The 12,033-nt window shown below is 34.3% G+C and overlaps 1 protein-coding gene across 2 annotated transcripts in view; it reads right to left on the bottom strand.

Moving 5' to 3' along the window:
- The window catches only part of CADM2 (cell adhesion molecule 2), a 336,787-nt gene that overhangs the window by 79,711 nt on the left and 245,043 nt on the right, over positions 1-12,033 (bottom strand). The window contains exon 8 of one of the 2 annotated variants that reach the window (XM_053903225.1): positions 8,350-8,469. The exons of the other annotated variant lie outside the window; for it this stretch is intronic. Within the exon in view, the coding sequence (XP_053759200.1) occupies positions 8,350-8,469 (120 nt within the window). The remainder of the gene's footprint in view (positions 1-8,349; positions 8,470-12,033) is intronic. 2 annotated transcript variants of the gene reach the window in all.

Genomic DNA, 12,033 nt, shown 5'->3' with positions numbered 1-12,033 from the left:
ATAGATGCTTCAGACAGTGGTTTAAAGTACACATATATGCATTTTGTGTTAATTTTACTTTAGTTTCTTATATTTTGAAGCCAGAGAAAGGAAATGATAATTGAAGTAAAGAAATCTGCATATCAAATACTATCTCATAATCAACACTTTAGGCAACTGTAGTTCATTAAAAATGACTATATGAAATACGTATAGAATTTCAAAATTTGTCTCAATTTCTCTATGCTGTCACCAAGTAGTTTAACAAATTTTTTTTGTTCTAGTTTAACTTTGTGTTAATGAAGGTTTTCTACAAGTCACATAGATTTACTTCAATAAATCTTTAAAGAAGAAAGTATTTATTAAGATTTTTAAAACAGAAATAATTTAGGATTATACTTAATGGTCAAACAAGTCCCTAAACTAATTTACATTTAAATAATTAAGTTTTATGTCATTCATATGATTTATTTATTTATTTTTGATGTTTATTTATTTTGAGAGAGGAAGAGAGAGACAGAGTGCAAACAGGGGAGGGGCAGAGAGAGAGGGGGACACAGAATCTGAAGCAGGCTCCAGGCTCTGAGCTGTCAGCACAGAACCCGAGATGGGGCTCAAACTCACCACTTTCAGATCATGACCTGAGCCAAGGTCGGACACTTAACAGACTGAGCCACCCAGGCGCCCCTGTCATTCACATGATTTAAAAATGCAATGGCGGGGCGCCTGGGTGGCTCAGTCGGTTAAGCATCTGACTTCTTCGGCTCAGGTCATGATCTCACGGTTTGTGAGTTTGATCCTTGAATCGGGTTCCCTGCTGTCAGCGCAGAGCCTACTTTGGATCTTCTGTTCCCCACTCTCTGTCCCACTCTTGCTCCACTCGTGCTTTCTCTCTCTCAAAAATAACTAAACACGTTTAAAAAAATAAAAACAAAATAAAAATGCAATGGCAACGTAGGGGCTAAAGAGTTATGGTATATGCTAAAATTCATTCTATTCTACATGGATGATTTAAAATATTTCACTTAATATTACATTTTTAAACATAAGTAACAAAATTAACGTGTCACTTAATTGTGAAGAATTGAGAACTTGCAGTGGAAGAGCTTGATTGTCAAAGTATCCATTTCAGAAGACATTCACCTTGAATAGACACACTACCAGCAGTAGAATGCAGTAGAATACAGCTGCAATACAGTAGGATACAGTAGGATACCACTGCTGGCAAAACAATCAGATAAGGTATAAGGCTGCCCTACCCGTGAAGCTTCCTCTTTCAGAAAGTCATGAATAACCTAGAAAACTGACTGTTTTGAGTAACCCCACTTCTTCCTTCCTAATGCCCTCCTTTCTGTTCTTATTCTTTAAATTTGCCAGTTGGTGAAACTCCAAACCCTTAGACATGCTAATAAAGGCAGAGCCCCGAGTCCATGTACACTCTCTCTCTTTCTGACCATTGCCTCACTCTATGGCCTTCCAGGAACTGTGAGTGATAAATTTTGTCACTCAAAGTTTCAGATAGTTTCTTGCTAAAATGTATCCCGAGATCATAAGAACCACTAGAGCTAGTCCAGCCACAACATTGGCCCTGGTGGAGGAAATGTCTGGGGGCTCCTAGAAATATGAGGGGTCTACCCAGAACAGTGCCTCAGGCATTCCTAGCTGAAAGTATTATTGTCAATAGGTTGGGATCAACACAATGGTATCCATCTTTAAATTTTGTGAGTTTGGTCATTATTACTCTAGTTGTAGTCAGTTTGATAATGATCAATTTCTTAAATTTTTAAAAGATATCCTTTGTTTTTGTTTTGCAATGCTATGCTTAAATAAGGTTTCATTGCAAGTAGACTCATTATATAAATAAATTGTTTAAGAATTACTAGACAAATGGGGTGCCTGGGTCGCTCATTTGGTTAACCCTCAGACTCTTGAATTCGGCTCAAGTCATGATCTCACTGTTCATGAGATTGAGTCCTGCCTTGGGCTCTGTGCTGACGGTCCAGAGCCTGCCTAGGATTCCCTCTCTTCCTCTTTCTCAGCCCTTCCTGTGTTCCCTTGCTCTCTCTCAAAATAAGTAAACATTAAAAAAAAGAATTACTTGACAAATGATGTAATTTTATTACTATAAAATCATTTTACCATCTCAAAGCCTAATGTAAAACCAAATCTATATTTGAATTAAGAATTCATTTAGATGTTTACATAGATAAACTATATAAACAATCTCATCATCAAGTTTAGGAATTATGTTTCCCTATTTAGTGTATTGAAATGCATGAAATATTTGAACAGACTCTTAGTCATAGAACAGGAAGTATATCAGATACTTTATACCTTCTCTTTATATCATCTCATTTTAAAGCATTTTTTAAAATGTTTATTTATTTTTGAGAGAGAGAGCACAAGCAGGGGAGGGATAGAGAGAGAGAGAGGGAGACACAGAATCCCAAGCAGGCTCCAGGCTCTGAGCTGTCAGCACAGAGCCCGACGCGGGGCTCAAACTCACGAACCATGAGATCATGACCTGAACCAAAGTCGGACGCTTAACCGACTGACCCACCCAGGTGCACCTATCATCTCATATTTATACTTCAAAGGCATTTACAGTTTTGCTGAGTCAGAAACTGCAATTAGGAGTTTAGAAGTTTTTCTATCTTGATAAGTATAAAACATTGATTGGTGAATTCTATTTTTAAAAATCATGCGAATAGACATAACCACTGATATATGTCATTGTCTCATATATGGTTTTAGAATTTTCAATACTTCAATATTGTTATCTGTAAAATGAGGGTGCTGCTAAAGATTCCAAGATTATGATATAATTATTATGAAACTAAAACTGTGTGATATGATCGAAATGAAAGATGTTTTCAAATTAAAAACACCATGCTAAAATAATATTAATACTAGAAATCACATCAGGTCATTTGGAACCATTTTATAAATGATCGTATTTAACTCATTAATATTTATCACAGTGATCCAAAAAAAAAACAAAACAAAACAAAAACAAAACCAAAAAACAGGAAACATTTATAAGAGGTATAAATATGCCATCTGAATTGAGTGATAGGATTAATCAGGCCACTAGACTTTTAAAAAACCGTCATTTCCAAAAGCAGAAATTAAAATGTCTTATAGCCATAGTCTCTTGTAATGAAAACATTTTAAAAGATCTATAAAATGTTCAGATTTTAGATATATGCTACAAATCAAGAATACTATAAACTTCATGGAAAGTTTATAAATTATTGTTATATTTGTAAATAAATTCTATATGCTCTAGTAACATGTTATCTATCTTTTTTATATAATCAATAAAAAATAGGCTTAAAAGTAATCAGTACACTACCACCAAAAACCATTGCAAGCCACTATTATATATTTATATATATATAAAATTTCAGTAATTGCATCATACAACTACAAGTAAACACATTTGTTTTACTAAAGAGAAGTGAGAAATAATCCTATCATACATTGATTGTTGATTATGTTTTCAGAACTCTAGATACTATCCAATCTGCAAGACACCTGGGAATTAAATGCTTCTATTAAGTGTTTCTCATTTTCTGATAAAAATGCTGAGGCCCAATGTGGTCCATGGTGCAAGACCAAAGACTTTGTAAACAAAAGAACCAAAATTCACACCCAAAGATGCCCCTAGGGCACACTTATTTTCTCTTTCCCATGACAGCTGAAGTTTGCTGGCTTCTCTATGTCTTAACACCTTTATTTGCGACAAGACAGTGCTAATGGCCAGCTTTTATTCCATATGGTTGAAGTTCCTATTCCTCCTAAGGGGGATGCATTTCACATACAAATTGAAGAGATGTGAAATTGAGGGATTTGAGGAGCTTGTTTTCTTCTATTTCACCCTGATTTCTAATATAGCCACAGGTGTAATTCTTTAAATGTATTTTTTTCAAATTTTCATTTAAATTGTAGTTAGTCAACATATAGTCTAATACTGGTTTCAGGAGAACAATTTAGTGATTCATTACATGTAATACCCAGTGCTCCTCACAATAAGTACCCTCCTTAATACCCATCACCCATCTAGCCCATCAGCTGCCCACCTCCCTCAGTTTGTTCTCTATAGTTATGTTTATCATATCTTAGACTGGAAAACTTAGTAGTGGTGAAAGAGGGCAGATAAAGAAATGAATGGTGATTTATTTACAGTCATTTATTAAATATATACATAGGTGGGTAAATATAGTTTATGAGATTTGAAGAAATAACATTTAAACCTCATAAAATCAAATACAGTTACTTTAGATTACTGAATGAAAGGGATGAAACAAATAAACTTAAAAAAACTGTAAGATGACAATATTGAGTTCTCTTCAGTTCTCAGATTTCCTTAGATTATTATTATGATCCTTTTGAAACATCTTTTATTAATTTATGAATAAGTGAATTAAATTGAAAATGTAATTGCATCTGAAAGCTCTAATTTAATAGGTAATATACAAATAAAGGAATATCATTCAACTTAAAAAACACTTGTGTACAAAATGCACAACAATGTGAAAAACAGTATGGGGTTTCCTCAAAAATTTAAAAATAGCAATACCATATGATCCAATAATTCCACTAGTGAATATTCGCCCAAATAAAATGAAAACACTAATTCAAAAAGAAATATGCACCCTTACGTTTATTGCAGAATTGTTTATAATAGCCAGGAAATGGAAGCAACCTAAATGTCCATTGATAGATGAATGAATGCTTAAGGAAGCGTCATGAAGGAAGATGGTCATGAGAAAGATGTGGTGCACACACACACAAACATACATACACACATAAGTATTAGCCATAAAAAAGGACAAGATTGTGCCATTTGCAAGAACATAGTCCTAGAGTTTTATGCTAAGCGACACAAGTCAGATTGAGAAAGATAAAAACAATATGATTTCACTCATATGTGCAATCTAACAGAAACAAATGAATAAGACAAACAAAACGCGGAATGAGACCTCTATATACAAAGAACAAACTGATGATTGCCAGAGAGGAAGGGATTGGGGCGGTGGGCAAAAGGAGTTAAGGGGAGTGGGAGATACAGGCTTCTAGTTACAGAATGAATGAGTCATGGTAATGAAACGAACAGGATAAGGAGTACAGTCAATGACATTATGACAGCACTGTATGATGACAGATGGTAGCTACACTTGTGGTGAACACAGCATAATGTATAAATTTGTCAAATCCCTATGCTGTTCACCTGAGACAAATATAACATTGTATGTCAACTGTACTCAAATAAATTAAAATTTTTTTAAGTGAAACAACTAAGGTCCTAGCTTTGCTGAACTTCACATTCTAGTGAATGGAAATGGAAATTAAACAGATAAAAACATAAAAATAAAAAAATTCATAACAATGTTTATATACTGAGTTTTCCACTCCCTCAAATATGGACTAGAACATTAATGATACAGGTGCGCCCAATGACTTTCCCCACCCTCAGGGGTTTATTGAACATAGAAGAGAAAAAAAGGCATTAGATTAATACTTAATGTCAGTGCTGCAATTTTCTTTCCTATACAAAATAACTACTATGCATTGCCTAACTTATAAAATACATTTTTTCTTTCCACATACCTTGGTGCCATTTGAAAAATATTGTCTTTCAACCTTTAGGTAAAAATAACAGGGAATGGCATGTGAGTGCACGTGTGTGTGTATTTGCGTGTGTGTGTCTTCTTTGAGGTTAGTTTATTTGCATGTTCTTCTGCAGCAAAGGTTAATTCTTTATCACTTTTAAAGTGCACAGAACATTTTAGGAAACCTGTAAAAAGTGAATTTACTTTAAAAAGTAGAAAATTGATTTCATTTTAACAGCTGGTGAAGATGCAATAGGGAAGACTCCACTTAAGATGCATGTGAACGAGTATTAAATATGTTATTAAACACTTCATTTGAAATAAAACATTTTTCTCTTTTTTATACTAAGATGCATGTATATATGTTCACAAAGAGCATGAAGACTTTCCCTTAAATAAGTACAGACACTGGATACTTAGGGAGGGTGCAGAATGCATTATGTAATTGCTAGTTATTTTAGATAGAATATGTTTGATTTGTATAATTGTACAACCTGGCATAGCCTCATATATAGATAGCAAGCCCTCAAAAAAAATTTTTCAAGAGGAAGGAATAATTGACTATTAGGAATTTTTTAATGCTTATTTTATTTATTTTGAGAGAGAGAGATAGCACAAGCAGGGGAAGGACAGAGAGAGAGAAAGAGGGAGGGAGAGGGGGAGAGGGAGAGAGGGAGAGGGAGAGAGAGAGAGAGAGAGAGAGAGAGAGAGAGAGAGAGAGTGTGCACAAGCAGGGGAGGGGTGGAGGGGTGGAGAGAGAGAGATTGAGAGAGAGAGAAAGAGAGAATCCCAAGCAGGCTTTGGGTTGCCAGTGCAGAGACCAGCACAAGGCTGGAACTCAGGAACCATGAGATCATGACCTGAGCGGAAATCAAGAGTTGGACGCTTAACCAGCTGAGCCACCCAGGTGCCTCAGGAAATGTTTTTTTGTTTTTTGCTATAAGAACATCTTCAAAAAAATTAAGTCATTATGTCATCGTCTTTTTCCATCAAAGTGATTTGTCTGTACAGTCAGAATTTAATATTATCATAGAGATTTTGTTAGCATGCAGTAATTACATTTTATTTAAATTGCTATTTGTAGGGGCGCCTGGGTGGCTCAGTCGGTTGGGCAGCCGACTTCGGCGCAGGTCATGATCTCGCAGTCCGTGAGTTCGAGCCCCGCCTCCGGCTCTGTGCTGACAGCTCAGAGCCTGGAGCCTGTTTCAGATTCTGTGTCTCCCTCTCTCTGACCCTCCCCTGTTCATGCTCTGTCTCTCTCTGTCTCAAAAATAAATAAACGTTAAAAAAAAAATAAATTGCTATTTGTAAAATCTTTGGAAAAATAATAAAATGAAGCAAAGTAAAAATTTAGGTATCTTTCATTTCCTATAATATCACAAAGTATTTTTTACCTTTTTTGATTTTTATTACTTTTACTTGATTTTCATATAAATTGATATGAGAAAGATCTTTAAATTCTTCTCACTTGTAGATTTAGCTCAAATACAGTTTGCCTAGTAATACTAAAATAAATAGTAATTTTTGAGAAATTCTTATTGCTACTATCATCAAACTTCAGTTATCAATCTTATATAATAGAGTTAACATGATTATCAAAAAATAATTATCAAATATAAGAATTTTTCAGAAACGAGATAAACACTATGATAACCATTACATCAGAGCCAGAAACTCAATTTAATATTGAAAATTAATAAAACCTCAAGAAAAACAGATAGTATATTGGAGGAAAATAATGTTAAGCCAGTCCTTAGTATAACTTTGATTACATATATATTAATGTAAAGTCCCCATGATTTTGAGTTAAATTGTTAAGCTTAACAAACATATTAGTATAGGCAACATGACATAAGACATGTATAAGTACAAAAAGACAGACTTAAATAGGACAAATTCTCTATGAGCATTGCTTATGCAAAAATTAAGTCTAAAACATGTTTTTCTATAATGAACTCAGACAATTCCTTTTAATTTCTTCATCACCTACTAACCACTCAATGACTGCTCAGGAATGCTTTTTTATATTTCTGAACCATCATGTAATTATTTTTTTGCCTTTAAAGATTACTTCAATTTCTTCAAGGTTGCTCTCCTTTAGGCAAAAACATTTATTAATAATAAACCAATACCAGAGATTACTCATGGAGCCACATATGAATTCCTATCATCCTAGACAACTTTATCAACATTTGTTTTGAGAACATTCTGTTAGTGGAATAGATCTACTCAGAGAATCACTTTAGGGTGACATGTTGAATATTTACTTAAAAGTTCTACGTGGTGAACAGTTTATGATGACCCCATGAATTATGCCAATTTTAGAACACATTCAACACTGTGGGTATTTTTAATCTAGTGGCAGAGGAATAAGCCATTTACATCAGGTCTTTAAAGAGCAAATGCTACCTCTGCAAACTTGAACATCTTATTTCTTTGTTTACAATTACAAGGCAAGGCAAAAAAAAAAGTGCCCCATGTTCACATTTAACTTTGCTCAGTGTTTGCTCCATATATTTTTAGCCGATATTGTGGAATATTTTCATAGTAGTCATAAGTGACACTAAAAAAATTAAAATGTAACACCTTGTCTCATATTCTATCCCAATAACCCTAATTGATAGCAATTTAGGTGACTTAATTAGTTCTTATAATTAAGTAAAATTGGATCTCAATTTTTCTACCCTTTAAAAAAAAACCCTTTAAAGCTTCATTTAATGTGCTTTCCAGGCCATAACAAAGAAGCATACTGTACCTCTTACGCTGCTGGTTGTTGCAGATGTGGTTGGGCTGGTTGTTATGGCTACAGTGGTTGTGACTGTTGCAGTGGTAAGGGAGGGGATGATAGTGGTGGGAAGCAAAGTGTTGGGAACATCTGGTGAGTGGAAAAAAACAAAATATAAAACAAAATCATATCATGCAAACAAAAGAGAAACACAAATGATTCAAAGTATAAATACATACATCTTACTTAGGTTTACCTTTAACAGGCTTCAACAGATTATCAGGTACAAAGCTGGCCATACCACACAGTTCTTGCCATTTTTTGGTTCACTTCTTTTGCATGCTCCCACCCAAAGCAAAAAATGTGGAGCAGTGTTTGAGAATGAGCAGATTGTTTGTAATATTTCGAGTGAAATTTAAAATGACAAGAATTCATTTGTTCACTGAGTCATTTAAAACATATGACATGCAGTAGCAAAATACAACTAGGTAAAACAAAAAGTGACATGCTTTGTCAAAGAAGTAAACAAAGAAAAAAAACACAACAGAAATAAACACAAATAACGCCACCATATAAGATTAAAGAAATGTTAATGATGGATGAGTATATGCGTGTTAAATGGTTTTCTTTTTTTTTTAATTTTGATTTTTTTTTTCTTTTAGGAAAACTTAATGGCAGGAAGTAAAATGAGAGCGATCTTTAGAAACAAACAAAAAAAGAAGCTTATTGTTATTATTATTACTTTGCTTTTCCTTTTCTCACAAATGATGTTAATGTACAGCTTAGAGTCTTGCAATTCTTACCCTGATTAGCTGGTAACGCCTTCTAACAATTTTGCAGTACCTAGGAGTCTTTAACAGGTATTGAGTCAACTAGCATGGAACCCAATATTCTGAAAGGTTTATGATTTATTTTATTTGGCATACATAGGAGAGGTGATTGAACATAGACTTGAACCATAATATTAAACACCTGATCCATAATCAAAGTTGCCGAAAGTTAACAGTAGACTCAAATACAGAAAACAAAATAAACAGAATAACTTAGAGCTTTACACCAAAATCTTCCCTCCTTTCACTCAAAACTGGCTGCAAATTTGAAGAGCAGCATAGGGAACACTGAAACAATAGGGCCAGTGTTAAGCTACAGAATCTCAGTAAGATTCTCAAAAAGTCAAATCTTGTCTCAAGTGAATAGGCATATAATTTACACAGTGAGGAAATGAGAAACAGTTCACAAATTACCTGTAATTACTGTGCTGGGGTTTGATTTCACATGTTTGCCACACAGTCCCTATATATTCAAAGCGTTTGACAGATTATTTTGCCGTTAAAAGGCTTCCTGTCATTCTCTCAGCTGAAGTCTTTGAATCACACCAAAAATTTTCTAGTTTTTTACTTCTGATAAATTAGCCTTACCCAATCCTCAGACTTTAACCTTCTGAGTTCTCTACACTGGAGACATCAGAAAACAGTAGGAGCTCACTCTCTTATCTTGGGTATTGATGTTTACACCTGTTTTTCAACAGGGAAAATGCTTCCTAGACAGTCAAATTAAGAAAACAACCTTCTAAAAACTCAATGGTGCTACATTAATCACTGGAGAAAATGGGCATTGCCTGCTGTGAGATTACCATGATCATAAAACAGAACTGACTTTAACAACATTATAATCTGAATAAATATTATGTATATGTGCACATATACTTCTTATTTACTAATTTTTATAATATTCTTATTTTCATGGTAAGCTTTTCTAAATGGTGTGGCAGGCTGGAGGTAAATGAAAGATATTTTCTAAATGAAAAAAACATGAGTAATTTTAATTTTCAGGCATATCTAAAAAAGAAAATAATACATTCTTCGTCTGCTAGTAAAATCCTTTTCTCATTAGGATCTCAAAATATATGCATTTAATTTATGCAAAAGGAAATACCTTAGAAGGTTATCAAGTACATATAATAATGTTAGTCCTATATAACACCTCATGTAAAGAACCTGCTACTACCAAACCTAGCACAGATGATAAACATCAGATTATTAGCTATCAGACACTAAGTTAAAATAAGATTCCATTAGATCTGAAAAGCAGCCTTTCAAAATTAGCTAATATCATTCAATTCTTAAGAAGTATAACACAAATAATAGGTTTTAGTGTTTTTGTTTGTCCATTTTTTAGTCTGGCCAAAAAAACCATTATTTGGACTTTTTTTTCCCCCTTTATTCCATACCAACGAAAATCAGCTTGATTTGTTTTGGAAAGAGCCCATGTATTTTCAGGTACTATGAACATTTTTGTGTAAACCAAACAATATCTTTATTTCCTATAACTGAAAATGCATGAAATATAGGGTTTTTCCTTGGCTAACATTTCAAGGATTAAGGAAACAATAGTTTTTTTTGTTTTTGTTTTTTTTTTTTTTTTTAGCAGGCTCCAGGCTCTGAGCTGTCAGCACAGAGCCCGACGCGGGGCTCGAACTCACAGACCGCGAGATCATGACCTGAGCCGAAGTCGGCCGCTTAACCGACTGAGCCACCCAGGCGCCCCAGGAAACAATAGTTTTAACAATTGTTACTCTACTTTAAGAGAACCACCTTAGAATCTTTTGAAGTGTCCAGACAGATGAGGTAATACTACAAAGTATTATTGACTTATACCGACTCCTCTTTATCTGCTCATCATCCTCTCTCATCCTTCCTTCTTGACTGCCTATGTACCTAAAAACAAACCTGCTGGAAGCAATTTAATGGAAAGCGCCTTGGCCAAATGACAGTTGGGTCAGGAAAGGTATCTGTCAAACAAGTAAACCCTCTCAATCACTGTTACATGTTTTTAATCACTACTAACTTTATTTCATCTTATGTGTTCTGAAACATTTTAAAACATTTGCCTTTATCCTTCTTATGGCACATTCTTGTTTGTCCCATTACTTATTCTATTGTAAAAGAGCAAACGTTGTAATAATCTAAATATTCAACACCAGGAGAGTAATCAGAATCAACTGAAATTCAACAACATAAGATTAGTTGGAATTCTTAGAAAGATAAAAAATAAATGTATGATAACTTCTCTCTTCTATCTAAGCTTTATTGATGTCAGTCTCCACACTTGACAATTAATCCTTGAAGGGAAAAACTCTGCCTACTTTGTTGTTAGGATCCTAGCACATTTAGAAGGTGAATAAATGAACTTTTTCATAGCATTATAAGCATATGACATATTTTAGGAGATCTAGAAAAGTCCATTTTTTTTACAGGGTCATCTAGTTAATATAAAGCTAAAGATTATATTACTTCTCCTAAGAAAAAAATACCTCCTTTTACTTCTTTTAAGTAAACTCTATCCTCATTGTGGGACTTGATCAGACCCCAAGATCAAGAGTCAGATGCTCTACCAACTGAGCCAGCCAGGTGCTCCCGAAAGATAAATTTCTAAGGCCACGACATACAGCTTCTTCCTTCAATATGTTTCCTTGCTAACAAAAGGAATCATCGCTCCCCTCTCCTGCTACTCTGAAAGCAGTGCGAGCCTGCCCAGAGATTCATGTCCTCCATGTCTCCTTATGAACTCTCTTCATTTGCACCTAATTTGAGACCTTCAGAAAAAGGGTGAATGGTCAGCAGGGTTCACTAAGCAAATCCTATTGTGATCAGTAGTAAAAGAGCATGACAAATTTTGGAGTTATCTATTATTATAGCCCCTTAATGGATGACA

Source organism: Panthera pardus, unplaced genomic scaffold (genome assembly GCF_024362965.1).
Source record: "Panthera pardus isolate Hobbes unplaced genomic scaffold, ASM2436296v1 HiC_scaffold_16, whole genome shotgun sequence".
Lineage (NCBI taxonomy): Eukaryota > Metazoa > Chordata > Mammalia > Carnivora > Felidae > Panthera > Panthera pardus.
This window is presented reverse-complemented; position numbering and strand designations above follow the sequence as displayed.